Source organism: Temnothorax americanus, unplaced genomic scaffold (genome assembly GCF_048541705.1).
Source record: "Temnothorax americanus isolate GAGA-0224 unplaced genomic scaffold, ASM4854170v1 Scaffold40, whole genome shotgun sequence".
NCBI lineage: Eukaryota > Metazoa > Arthropoda > Insecta > Hymenoptera > Formicidae > Temnothorax > Temnothorax americanus.
Genome location: NW_027509548.1, coordinates 1354965 through 1369371, shown reverse-complemented (window position 1 = coordinate 1369371; position 14407 = coordinate 1354965). Strand labels below are relative to the sequence as shown.

The 14407-nt window shown below is 41.9% G+C and overlaps 1 protein-coding gene and 1 long non-coding RNA gene across 4 annotated transcripts in view; both read right to left on the bottom strand.

Annotated features, from left to right (window-relative positions):
* Nucleotides 1-14407, bottom strand: part of LOC143902823 (uncharacterized) — a 243254-nt gene that overhangs the window by 8178 nt on the left and 220669 nt on the right. For all 3 annotated transcript variants that reach the window (XM_077416003.1, XM_077416002.1, XM_077416004.1), the window contains exon 6: nt 3070-3597. In XM_077416003.1, the coding sequence (XP_077272129.1) occupies nt 3070-3597 (528 nt within the window). The remainder of the gene's footprint in view (nt 1-3069; nt 3598-14407) is intronic.
* On the bottom strand, nt 46-3031 carry LOC143902833 (uncharacterized). Its single transcript, XR_013258496.1, has 6 exons — nt 1820-3031; nt 1501-1619; nt 727-956; nt 486-649; nt 308-407; nt 46-204 (listed from the first exon to the last, which is right to left on the bottom strand). It is a non-coding gene; the product is annotated as an uncharacterized LOC143902833 (long non-coding RNA).

Here is a 14407-nt window from a genome sequence, read left to right as displayed (position 1 = left end):
ACCTTAGAAAGATAAACTTATCTTATTATATATCACATGCGTGTAAAAAAAAAATATATATATACATAGCTTAGAAAGATAAACGCATATTATTACATATATTATATGTAAAAAAAAGGAAGTGACTCTCAACTACTCTCGAGACCGCGCATTCAAGATGTTGGGTCTCCGTCCGTTTTGTTTTCTTTGTCTTCCATTTTTATGCTAAAAATTAGAAAGACAATTTAAAACAAACATCTAATCTAAAACTGTAGTTTATAATCAAATAAAACTGACATAAACATGACTGAATATTCATATAACTTACGTTTTCCGCTTCAGTCGTAAAGTCGCACCTGCCAGCCAAGTACTGATCTGCTTTTTAATGCTTTCATCAGTAGCATTCGATGAAAATAGATGTGCAGCTTCTATAAATAGTCACGAATTTTTACCAATAAAATTGAAATTTATTTTTAGAAAAAAACCAAGTTTAAGAGATTACTTACTTAATACACAATCCTTAAGTAGAAGATGTTTAAATGGTTTTTTTCCTTTCTCCTTGTCCTTTATAACTATATTTGACAGCTACTTCATCCACAAAAATATCTTGCATTATATAATTTATGAATACTTTCAATTTTTTGCCACCACGTTGTAATAACGTTTGTGCCTGAAAACATTGTTTGTATATGACATTGATCGCAGATAAAAAATAAAATTGCTTTTTATGAAACTTAAATTAATTACCCCTTGAGGTACAGTAAACGTTTTATTCTTTAACAGTTTTTTAAATTCTTCTACAGCATTTATATCCTTTAACAGAAAATAATCATATATTAAATATCCTTTGGCTTGTTTAATTTCTTCCGTTGAATATTTTTGATCAGTTCCTGATTTATCATCATTGCATTTAGTCTCGGTTTTTGTCTTTTGAAATATCATCCTGTTCAATTTGCTCATTATTAATGCGTTTGATTCTAAAACAAGAAAAAAATATATTTTATTACACGATAATTTTGTACACAATTCAATATAATTTTATCTCTCCAACGAGCGACCAATGATTTCCTGTTGATTTTTGACTGTTGATATACGAATGTAACAGCCAACGAATATAATAAAATTAGAAACAGACCGATATCTCAAAATTTGCAAAAGTTAGAGCAACCACAAACATTTCTACAAAAATTATAAATTTTATTAAAAAAGAACCGCTTTACCGATTATCACCAAATTCAATCCCAATCTTCCTTACATATGATACTCTATCGATTAAAAAAAAATGCATCCCGAAATCTTAAAAATTACGGAAGTTAGAGCATAAACGGATAACAAAAGCGTTACAAAGATACCTAAAAAAAATTTTTTTCACGAAAACAAAGCTTCAACCTCTATGAGGAAGCAAAAATGTCAATATTTGTGGAACAGTGTATTATTACAAGTACGTACTAAAATACTATTGCTTGTAGTAAGCAATGATTTTTTTATTACGGGAATGTATTTTACGTATTATATTCTTACCGCATAAATATTCCAGTTTCTCATCAGCAGTAAGAAACTTGTAGGCTGGAATACTTTTCGGTAAATCATTATTATTATTTTTACCGAGAACGTCATTCTCAGACTCCTTCCAACGCAACCTGCAACAAATAAACCCTTATATCAGTTATGCGAGCACACTCTCTTTGTCTGGAGGCAAAGTTTATATTCAACTGGCAAGGTGTCTCACAGCGAGAAAAGAAATTGATAATCTAATTGTAAGAATTTTTCCAGAGGAATCGTTACTTCTCTCTCACCATAAAATTTAAAGCAAAAATTCCATGCAATACTTTGTACTCACCAAGAAAGTCGACGAATCGGCAACAGCGTGAGATTCAGAAACGTTCTTACATCCCAACAAGCCGACACAAACGTTGAGGGCTTCGCAATATTTCGCGATGATGGTAATTATTCAGTTTACACCCCTCACCTCCGATTTTGATGAACGTAGGCTTATTCGACGCGTTTTTGCACGAAACGAATGAATCTGGCAGAAAAAAGTGTCGCTCTGCCCCGCGACGCGAGATATTAATCGTTAAAGTTGACAGGAATCAGGTTATGATTCCTGTCATACCGACGACATGTAGCAACACTGAACTGCACTGAACACTGAACGTGCCCTGCGGCCACATGCGCATGCTCAGTGGTCGCACGCGCATGTAAAACTGCGCCAATTTTAAATAAATCAATCGTGCAGAATAACCAAGCATCTCGATTGAAGCCGAACTGGTTGCGATTATCGAAGTCGCAATCAACGCGAATCGGACACCCATCTCGGTGAGAGGGAGGGGCGACGATGCTCGCGCGTGAAAGTAGCGTTCCGTTGCTCATCGCGCGACCACATCGGCACATCGGATCACTTCTCTCGCGCGCTGTTCATTTATCGCGAATGTAAAAGTAAAATAATAAATAAATAAATAAATAAAATAATAAAAATAATAAAAATAAAATAAAAATAATAAAATAAAATAATAAAAATAATAATAATATAATAAAATAACAATTACAATAAATAATTGCTATTTTAATCATAAATCCATATAGTCTGATGCGGGCTTTAGAGATTACGTACGAAATATTTCTCTGAAATGTTTTAAAATATTTCTGAAATATTTCAGTAAAAAAGGTCATAAATGATTTCAATGAAACGTTTCAGAAATACTTTCTGAATAATTTCAATGTTACATTTCAATATTATTGTCAAAGTTATCTTTCGGAAAGTTTTCAATGATATGTATTTTGACATTACGTACCAAATATTTCTCTGAAATGTTTCGTAATATTTCAGAAATATTTCAGTGAAGAGGGTCGTAAATGATATCGATGAAGCATTTCAGAAATACTTTCTGAATGATTTCAATGTTACATTTCAATATTAATTTCTAAGTTATTTTTTGAAAAGATTTCCATGATATATTATTTTGATGAAACGTTTAAGAAATATTTCTGAATGATTTCAATTTTACATTTCAGTATTAATTTCCAAGTTATCTTTCAGAAAGTTTTTTGAAACATGTTTTGCTATACACTCTATAAGTTGTGACCATTTACCTTATTCTTTTCGCTTATTTGTTCTTCTAGATCTAACAAGCTGCTTTTTAGTATTTTTTCATTTCCTTCCAATTTTTCTCTTGTACGTTCTGCTTCTTCTAACTTCATGATTTTTTGCTCAAATTCTTTTAATGTGATTATCATCTGTTTTGCTTCTTTCACCTTACCCATTAAATCATCCTCCAGATTCTCCACTTTGCTCTGCAATTCCATGTTCTCGATCTTATGTTGCCGATTTTCCTGTTTCACAATTTCTATGTCTTGTGACATCTGGGCATTCCTTAATAAGGCGGAGTCCTTCTCGTCTCTTTCTTTTTCGAGAAAAACTCTCAACTCGGTTACTGCCGCTCGTTCAGATTCAAAAAATTCTCGTAGATGTGCCAGTTCCAGACATAAGGAGGAATTACTTGATTGCTCCTTTTCCAAGGACATTTGAAGATTTGCTAAATCGTTGGTAGCCACAGTCAATTTACTCGTCACATTTTCAAGATCTGATTTTAGTTGAGTAATCTGTTTCGAGGAGGATTCCTAGGAAAACGACAAATACAAAAATTTGCTCTAATTAACATTTAATGCAATTTAATCATATTTTACATTTACATTTGTACTCAATTAATGAAGTAATGTGTATATATATATTGTGACGTGACGGTTCGCCGCGGGTTCGCGCAGCGCTCCGCCGCCGTCACAAGGCGCGGGTTCGCGCCCACGGGCAAACTAGGAGAGCGACCGCGAAATCTCCAGGGGGCCTACCGAAATCTTAAAATGCGTATCATTTATTATTTTATTTTATTTTGTATGAAAATGTGGCATTTCGCCGAGGCACCGGGTGGATTCGACGGTGAGCGCTCGACAAGTACGGACGTGCTTTCCCTCCCTGCGATTCTGCGCAGTTTTAACCTTGCGTTATTGCGTGTGTATTATTCGGGCGTGTGTTTAACTTGTATTTTGGGTAGCTTTAAGAGACTTATTGGGGCTTCCCCTTTTCTTATTTTATTAACTGTGTTAAATCGTATATCCTTGCTAGTGATAGGTTTTATACGATTATGCAGGCGGCTTCGGCCCCTGTAAAGGAAAACTTCTCGGAAGAGGCGGACCGGCGGTGATGCCTGTCCGTATCTCGCAGTGATTTCGACAGTTTTTTTCGAAAAAGCGACAGAAAATTCAGCAATAGTGTCGGATTCGTATTCTGGCTCGCGATCGCGATCTCGCTCGCGTTCACGTTCGAGCTTTGAGTCGTGCATCAATCTCACTCGCGCTCTCGATCTCACTCCCTTCCCGATGCGCATAAGATACCTCGTGCTTCCGAATTTATTAAAACTGAACGAGTGATAAATATGGGGAAGAAGAAGCAAAAGAGTCGCAAAGACAACAACGGTGGCGAGAATTTGGACTTCGTCCTTTCCCCCGAGTCAACGGTTAGCATAGATGTAAGGCCCCTCGCAGCCAATACGAACGTATGTAACGTAAACAATGCCATGAACATTGACCCACCGCGCGGCCAAAAGTGATCGGCAGATACCAAAGGTATGACTGTAGATAGAATAAAGATCCCCTGCGACACTCGTAATATCCCGGCGAAGGATTCCGATGCGGAGCAGCTCGACAGCGGCGGGGCTCCCCCTGCGGCGTCGATCCCCCTTCCCTCGGAACCAAGTAAAGTAACTAATCGCTATTGTGTTATCGACGAGAAACCTTTCATTGTATATTTTCAGCATGTCCAAACGAATTTCTGCCTTCATTCCCTGCAAATTTCGCGCATGATTAGCGCCTCTTTTAAAAAAGACATTGTCGAATGTAAACAAGTGGGAAACAACAAAGTCATGGTCATTTTTTATACGGCTAAAGCAGCCAATAGCGTTATCAATCATCCCTTGTTAAAGCAAAAGAACTTGACTGCGTTTATCCCATCCTTCAGAGTAATAAGGGTAGGCATTGTCAGAGACATCCCGATCGAATTTGCGCTAAGCGAATTAGAAACAGAATTTGAGTCTTCGGCTAAGATTTTTTAGATTAGTCGTATGAACAAAAAAATCAGGGAAGACGATGGCACTTTTAAGTTCGTTCCGTCCAAAACTTTAATGTTAAAGTTCGAAAGCCAAAAACTTCCTAAGGAAGTAGCTCTTTTCAAAACAAAGATACCGGTTGTGCCTTACATTCCGCGGGTATTAATATGTTTTTCGTGCTACCGATTTGGCCATGTCGGTGCCAACTGCAAAGGAAATCCCTGTTGCATCAGATGTGCTAAAATTAAACATAAGGTGGACGAGGTATGTCCTCGTCAGGAACTTCCTCCCGTTTGTGGTAACTGTGGGACCGAACATTTGCCTATTTCACCTAGCTGTCCAGCTCTTGGTAAACAAAAACTGGTATATAATATCGCATACGGCGAGAACATACCTCTCCCGCAAGCGCGCGCAAGAGTCGAGGGAGGCGACCCTCGACGGCTAATTATAGTTACCGATCTTTAGAAGATTATTCGCAACTGCCGAGTCAATCGTCACCCGACATTAACTCGCCGTCCAAATCTCGGTAGCAGAGTCAGTCTCTTAATGCTAATTCCTATGCGAATAGCAACCCTTATGAGTTTTTAACCAACGCATCTGTTTGAAATCAACGTATAAAGAGAGAAAGAAAGAGAGAGAAAGAGATTGTGTTGGTGCAGCCATCTATGGCGTTCATCTTGCGGTAGGTCGGAACGCGCGAATGTTTGCGTGTGCGCGGAATTGGTCCCGACCGCGTAGTAACCCAGGCGTTTGAGACGGCCGAGCGCGGGCTTCCCGCTTCCCGCGCGCTTGCGTGAGCATGTTAGGAGGGGCGCGCAGCCCGGGCGAGCGAGCATTCGTCTCCCAGACTTCGTACGTGATACATCGTGCGTGATACATAAGTTCGAGTCGCATAATTGCATCATCTTTTCGCAGTTAAGTTGTAAAGTATCCGAGATCGGCCTATATCCGTGTGCAATAAACAGGATAATTGTGAAACATATACGAATCGAAAAAGGACAACAACGATCGTCACCGAGAGAAAGCCAGCGAGATACGTCCTGGCGAGCCATGCCGGCACGTGGAAGGCTCGAGGAAGGCAGCCATTTTCTGGAACGTTCGAGAGAGCCTTTTCGGCATGAGATAAAACGCCCTTTTGAAGTCTTGGATAAACGAGGTTTTGGATTGGTATTTTCGATATATACTCGTGTGTGAACATCTTACGTGATGTTATCATCAAACAAAAGGTAACCTGTTTAAATATACTTGAGTGGGAACGTTAGACATTCGTCTACCGTTACGAGAGAGATAATCAATCCTCTCAAGGTTACCCTTTGAGCTTACAATTCGCAGAGATCACGAGAGCAAGCGAGAGGAAGACTTCCTCGTCTTTTTAAAAGAGATTAAAAGTTAATTTCGAGTCTGATTGTAACACTGAGCTCAGTCTAAAGTATATTAAATAATTAATCCTTTGGTTGCAACCATTTTAGTTACAAGGAAAAAACTTTATTTCTTTCTTTCATGCGATTGTTTCATTATAATTGATTATATCATATTCTTTATCGTTGTTTCGTGCGCGACCGAGGTATCCTCGGGACACGAAGTATGCCGGGACCACCCTGTCCAGGGCGCGGGGCAAGAACCAAGGAGGTAGCGAAAAGAGGGTTCAAAAAACGCTTGCCGGGTTATTCTGATCAACACACTTTATTGCACATAGAGTACTTCTCGCATTCACGCACCCGAGCACCCGGAGCATTCGCGGGATGGCGGGACGGAAATCTTGAGTCGCTCCTTCTGTCTGCGTGGCTCGCGAAACGGAAATCTTGTAGAGCGGTAGATGACCGCCCTCGCGTCCGGAGATCTTGCTCGCGGTCAACGGATATCTTGGCGCGAAGCAGACGAGCGACCGCGGTCACGAGGTGCGAGATGCTCAGGCTTTCCTTTTGTCTCGGATACGCAATAGTGAGTTCGCTTTTTACACAATTACGATACGCTTTACATTCACGATGATGGTCCGTGTTCACGAACGGCGCGGCACGACAAAATGGCCGCGAGAGAGGGGTCGATATCGGGATCGAGCTCCCTGCGCTGAGTTATTGAGAAGTGCTTGCTTGCACTTACGCTCGGTTATCACAACACTTGTTGCAATCACGATACCCGGGCTGACTGCAGGTGACGGTCTCGTTCGCCGTCTGTACGGTCTTTTAGATGAGGATCACGGTACCGCACGCGGTGATCACGTGATATGTTTATGCTCGTTGCCCACTCGAGTGCGGGCGACAACTCGTCAATCTCGTCTGACGAGAGATATTGCGCGACGACTAAGGCCGCTCGCGACAACACTTGTACGCTCGAAACTCCCTCGCACAGGGCGTCTCGCGTTCCCGAGTACCGAACTCCTCGCAGTCGGAAAACGGCTCACTCTTCGCGGCACGAGCGAAAGAGCGATTCGAGATGTTTCACGCGGCGATCTCACGGATGCGGCTCGCGATGAAACTTGATTACGGACTTCACGCACTGGCGGTCGAGACCACTCCCGATAGGCACAATGTCGCGAACGCCCGGCTCGATGTGTCTCTTGTCGCGGCAGAGAACAGAAGAAAGCGCGGATCGATATCGATTATCCTTCGTCCCGATAGGAGACCCTCGGCGGGGGTATGGGCCTCACGAAGGGCGAATCACATCGATCCGCGATGTAACGCGTTGCGCGGTATACATATTTCGGAATACGCGTGCGCGTTTTGCAATCGCGCTGTCGAAACGGTAGCGCGATACTCGGGTGATCTCGGATAAGGTCGAGTCAAGCCCGAGGGTTGTTTGTGCTTGCGCCAGGGGCGATTACTTTCGCAACAGCGCCCTGCCACCTGATTTTACCTTAATCCTAAACAATCGTTTATTACTTTAATTTGCGGACATTCGTTACATTCACTTGTATTACGTACTAAATGAGAATGCGTTCTTTGCGAAATATATAAATCGTTCCTGGCATTGTAATAAAACTATCGAATAACCGTTTCCGTGCGTTGCTATATAAGTTCTTATTCAATTACTTTATAATCTTCTAATAAATATCTTGCGAATTATTAGTTATCTAGTATTATGTTCATGCTGTGGTGAATTAATGTGTCAATCAAAGACTGCCTAGTTCAAGATTTAGTTCAGTAAACTCAGTGAGAAACTTATCGCTTATGTTTCTGTTGTTGCTCATGTCATGTATATAGCTTATGTTGTAGTAATCACTCATGATATAATATAATGCTTTGCCGAGATTTAGACACTAGTTTGGTAATACTCAATCAGTACTAAAATTACAAATAACATTATTTAATAGACTGATGATAGTAATTCGTTATTTAAAATGTAACGGCCTGACTTTATCGAACGCGGACTGGTTCACGGGATCGGGAGTTCGATGAAAGGCCCAGAGACAGTAATCAATTTGCCATGTGACAGTAACATGCACTTTATTCAAGATTCGATATTACACGCAAGCTGAACGCGGTATATGACATACGGAACGCGGTATATTACATACGGAACGCGGCTACAAATATCAGAACGCAGGAGCTATGCTATATGAACGGGATTAATACATATGACGATAACGGAACGCGGTATATGACATACGGAACGCGATATATTACATACGGGACGCGGCTACAGATATCAGAACGCAGGAGCTATGCTATATGAACCGAATTAATACATGTGATAATAACGGAACGCGGTATATGACATACGGAACGCGGCTACAGATATCAGAATGCAGGAGCTATGCTATATGAACCGGATTACTACATATGATAATAACGGAACGCGGTATATGACATACGGAACGCGGTATATTCCATACGGAAGGATGGCGGAATCCCGGGGTCACGGTCGCGAGAACCCTCGCGGCGAGGCCGAGCACGCTCGACCCCACGGTGCCGTGGCCGTCGGGGTAGTGTTCAGGGAGCTCGAGAACACTCTGAGAACTCTCAGTCGAGAACCAGAACTCTGGACCTCGTTGTGCGTGTTGCCCTAGGATTCGGAGGGTAGCTTCGTCAGGAATAGCGGAGAGCCGTGGTAAAGACAAAGTGTCTTTTCGTCGAGCGCGCCGGCTTTTTATACCGCTCGGCGCGGTGAGCTTGACAGGAGGGAGGCCGATCGTCAGGCGACGGTGCGGTGGTGGGAGCGGCGCGATCCCGCGTGTTCGCTTCGGCGAGGATCGGCTCGCTTCGGCGCTCGTCGGCGTCGTGCGGGAAGGCACCGGTGCGGCGGATTTCCCGCGCACACGGTGCGTTTCAAAGATTAAAAATTGTGGGCGCACCGCGTCCGGTCCTCGCCCGACGGAGGGTTGGTCGGGCGGCATCCGGCGGGTGGTGGCCGGGGACGATGCCTTGGCGTAAGGGGCGCATCGTTACAAAAATAAAAGATTGATGCATTATTTCCCAGATTATATAAATTCTATCTGAAGTGATATTCTTGTATTAATTGATTTATGTTTATGTTTCAAACGATCCTTTCTTTAGAGAAGAACAACTAATTCTAAGCTTGACTACGTCAAGAGAAATTATACGAGAACATACTATGACAATTCTTCTTATAATGAAGATTTTATATGATAAAGAAATACCTCAGTAAAACCTCAAAGTATATTCTGATGCATATTTAAAGAAAGGACTGTTCTCTGATAACCATTTATTTGTTTCTTTTATGCATTTGAGACATTTATTGTACTTATATTGTATTTTTATATTACCGATGTATAATTTTGTTCACGAATACTGGGAAGGTTTTAGGGCAGTTTCCCTTCTCCTATGCAACAAATGTTGGTATTCTTTGTATAGTTCTGCCCACTTTAAACTTTTGATTTGAATGACATATAAATCACGAAACGCAATCTCTCTTTCAATAAACGGATTCTTTTCATTTGTTTCTTCCTCATCTGATTCTCGAGATCAGGCTTGTGCGCGAGCTTGTGCAAACACATCCGGTGCGACCTGCGTTAGCAGTCATGGAGGCACATACTCAGAAGCCCTCCGTAGCCACCGAGATAACACTAATTTTAAGAACCGACACAATATCAGGGTTTTTACGCAGAATCAAAAGTTTCAGGATAACAGAGAAAGAGAACAGGAAAGAATGAAACGCGACCAACTGTACTCACAAAGACAGCAAGCCTTTCGTGACCTACACAATTCCATGTTATACGCTCCTAACGGTAAGACTCTCAATTTCGATTCCTCACCTTCCGATCCTCATCCCCCCTTTTCCCAATCCCTGCCCTCTTCCCTTCCCCTTTCCCATTCTCCCACCTCTTTTGAGCAAACTTCCTCTTCAGAGGAATCTCTAAGGAATAATCTTACTCAGAATAATAATCTTCAATTTTTAAATATGTTTGCAATGTTAATTAATCATTTTGTCGAACTTATCCCGCCCTCTCTTAACGACACTCAACTTTGCAAGGGAATCCAACAAATAAGCCGCTTGCTACTAGAACTCACACATTATCAAGCCCTCTCACATGGCTAATTCTTCTACACAGACTTTGGCGTTTGCCCCCGGTTGCGGTATCTTGTACTGGAACTGCAGGGGAGCAGTAAGTAAGAGACCTGAGATAGAAAAACTTTGTGAGGACTATGAAGTTATATTTTTAACTGAAACGTGTATGACCCCTGCTAATGACTTCTCTGTTCGTGGCTTCAAAGTACTTAAAAGGGATTCCTTTGATCCCAGTGTCAGAGGGATGCTCGCCTTGGTCAAGGAAACAATCTTATTCTCTCAAATCAAACTTGCAGAACTATTGGACCCGTCTGTAGAGGCCATTGGATTGGAGCTGGAGATTGCCAGCGTCAGAACAATCGTTGTAGGAGTTTACAGACAACCTAAGCCTTCCGTCTGCCAAAATACTTGGCGAGACCTTTTTTCACTGGTTGGTTCTCGTGAATACTTTCTCCTTATGGGAGACATAAACGCCCATCACCCCTATTGAGGAGCGACCCGGGTTAACTCAGCAGGGTCTTGCATTGTCGACATTCTTGATCAGTACCCGTTAAAGCTTATTAACGCAATTTGCCTACCTATATTTCTCTTCCAGGCATTACGCCTTTTCTATTAGACTTGGCAATTTGTTCATCCAATCTGGCTCCTCTATGCGAATCTTTTACTCTTCGAGACACAATGGGCAGCGACCACCGTCGGCACCGTCCAATCATTGTTTACGTTAATCGACAGGTTAGATCAGTAAAAGTTTTTTCTTACAAACACAAATTATCGAAAGAACAATGGAGAAACTTTACCTCTATTCTGCAATCACGTGCTGAAGATTTGGAGGCGGAGGTTCTTGGGTTGAGTGATAAGGAGCCCTTGCAACAATACCGCGTATTTTTTATCAGGTTGATAACGTCCTTAGCGTGTTCTCTCCCCCAGCTCGGGACTCAGTTTCTCTGAAGCATCGGAAAAAGGACGGTACTCATACAGGTCCGTCTCCCGCCCCTTGGTGGACAAAGGAGTGTTCGGAAACAGTGCATACTAGAAAAAGAGTATGCAAGACATACCGTAAAAACCCCTCTGTGGCAAATTATCAGGCTTATAGGGCTCAGCTTTCTCTGACTAAGAAAATCCTGAGAAAGGCCAAAAGAGATGGATGGAGAGAATATTGTTCCTCGTTGGATTTTCTGACTCCTACTGTAGAGGTTTGGAGAATGCTGAAAAGGTATAGAAATCGTAAATTGGCGTCAGCCAATCCCTCTGCGGGCGTAAATAGCGTACAGATAGATATCGCAATGGCTAACATTTGTCTTCCCTCGTGTAATTCTGAACCACTAAATATCCCAGACAACTCCGCTTCCACACCTGAGTCCCTCTCTTGGATGGACAAAGTCTTTCAATTTCAGGAATTCAAGGCTGCTCTTGACTCCGTTAAGGTAAAGTCCAGCCCTGGTATTGATAGAATAGATTATTAAATCATTAAATCGCTTCCTTCTTCCCTGAAAAAACTGCTTCTGAGAATCCTCAACAACCTGTTTCTGGAGGGTGCTTTTCCGAAGTCTTGGTCACATTCGCTGGTTTATCTTATCCCTAAACCCCACGGTGGTGGAATTAGACCGATAGCTCTCACCTCCTGTGTACTCAAACTACTCGAAAAGCTTATTTTTAATAGATTACACTGGGTGATGGAATCGAGAGCCCTCCCTGAGTCTCTAAAATACCTGACTTCCAGTTCGGATTCCGCAAATTCAGATCTTGCTCCGACAACCTCACTATCCTAACATCCGAAATCCAAGAAGGGTTCCTTCAGAATAAAATGACTGCGGTTTTGTTCATTGACGTGAAGGGGGTATTTGACAATATTATTCCTGATATCCTAATTCAAGATCTGCTGGAACTTGGCTTCCCCAAAAGGTTCTGCCAGTTCCTTCAAAACCTCATTCACTCTCGTAATGTTCAGTTTGTTGTAGATGGCAAACTTACTCCTCCTCGCACTTCGCGAAAGGGTACCCCTCAGGGATCGGTACTTAGCCCGACATTATTCAACATTTACCTAAGAAAAATAGCAGAAGTACTCCATAGTCGCGTCAAAATTCTGCAATTTGCTGACGATATTGTAATATATGCAGCTGCATCCACCCTCCAGAAAGCTATCGACTCCTTACAAAAATCCCTCGATCAGATACAGAATTTCCTCAGAGATAGAGGATTAGAAATCTCTCTCTCTAAAACCCAACTTATGATCTTCTCGCCCTTCAAGCGGAACTACAATCACTGCGTCATCAGAATCGACGATAGGATCAGCCCTGTCATCAGATACTGTTCGTTTTCTAGGTGTCATCCTAGACCCCAAGCTTGCAGGCACTGTTCACATGGATCACCTGATTTCAAAGCTCATCCAAATTTCATAGACTTGAAATTATACAGAATAAGGCTATTAGAGTCAGTCTGGGATATCGCATTTCCACACCCATAAACACCATGTTAGCTGAGGCTGAGGCTAAGGAGCCACCTTTAAAGCTAAGGCTTCACTACTTGGTTACTAAATATCTCATTAAAGTACAGTCAGTCACAAATCATCCAGTCACGGAATCGTTGTCAGAGATAGCATACTATACATCCCAGGACCCGGAGAGGGCAGAATATATAACTCGTAATTTTCCTCTAGCGAAGACATTTAGAAGTGTCGAACAAATAGCGCGCTGCATATACAAATCGACAATCCTGCCCACTTTCTAGTATTCCTTTTATTCTTCCTTTTTCTCCCCTCCACACTTCTACCCAAGTTTAGACTTAATAGATACCTTTAACAAAGTTCCTCGGCAACAGGTACAAGCAGCTTTTGACCAAGCATTCAGCGAGGTCATCAGTGATACTTTGATATTTTACACTGACGGGTCTAAGACCCAGTCAGGAAACTACGTAGGTGCTGCTTGTCACTCCCCTCAGATTCAGTTGCAAATCATGCATAAACTACCGTCTCAGACATCTATATTTACTGCCGCAGACTGGGCCATTTACAACGCAATACTTTTATGTCTTGACCTTCGGCCAGCGTGTGCCACTATCATTACTGATTCCAAAAGCGTGATAGAAGCTTTCGCAGCCCCATATACTCGCAAATGTAACTATCTCATCTATTTGGGTTTCCTCGCACATAGGAGTATCTGGTAACGAAACTGCTCAAACTGCCGACTCTTTAGCAAAAAGGGCAATAAGAGAAGGCACTCCTCCCCTACACTTCAAAATCCCATATACTGATCTATTTGCTGTTTCTAAAAAAAAGCTAGACAATTGCTTCAACGAATATCTCGCCATACGCGCCCGAAACAAAGGGACTCATTATTATAATTGCATATATTGAGAATCGTCAAAACCTTGGTATTACAAGTCTGGTCTTTCCAGAGAAACAATTGTAACCGTGAACCGGATTAGAGCTAATCACTATAACTTAAATCACAGTTTGTTTCGGAAAAACCTCATTGATGATAGCTCATGTCCATGCGGTAATCGGATTCAGGACATTAATCATTTAATCTTTTATTGTCCAGTTATTATTAGATATAGTTCTAAGCTCCGTGAATTTATTTTTAAAAGTAAAGGACCTAACTGTCGCGATATGTATGACATACTCAGAAAACCCACTAGCAAGGTGTGCCGTCTAATTATGGCCTTCTGCAAGGCTATAGAAGTCCGAATTTAAATCACGCGCCACGTTCCCCTCTGCCGCCCCTTAAGCTTTCCTCTCTACTTTCCACGCACAGTCTATGCCACCTCACCGCTTGAATGGAAACGAACCACATAGTAACAATACCAACTAGAGAACTTGGCCGTATTGCCACTGACAAGAGGCGGGAGCCATTAATCAAAGAATAAGA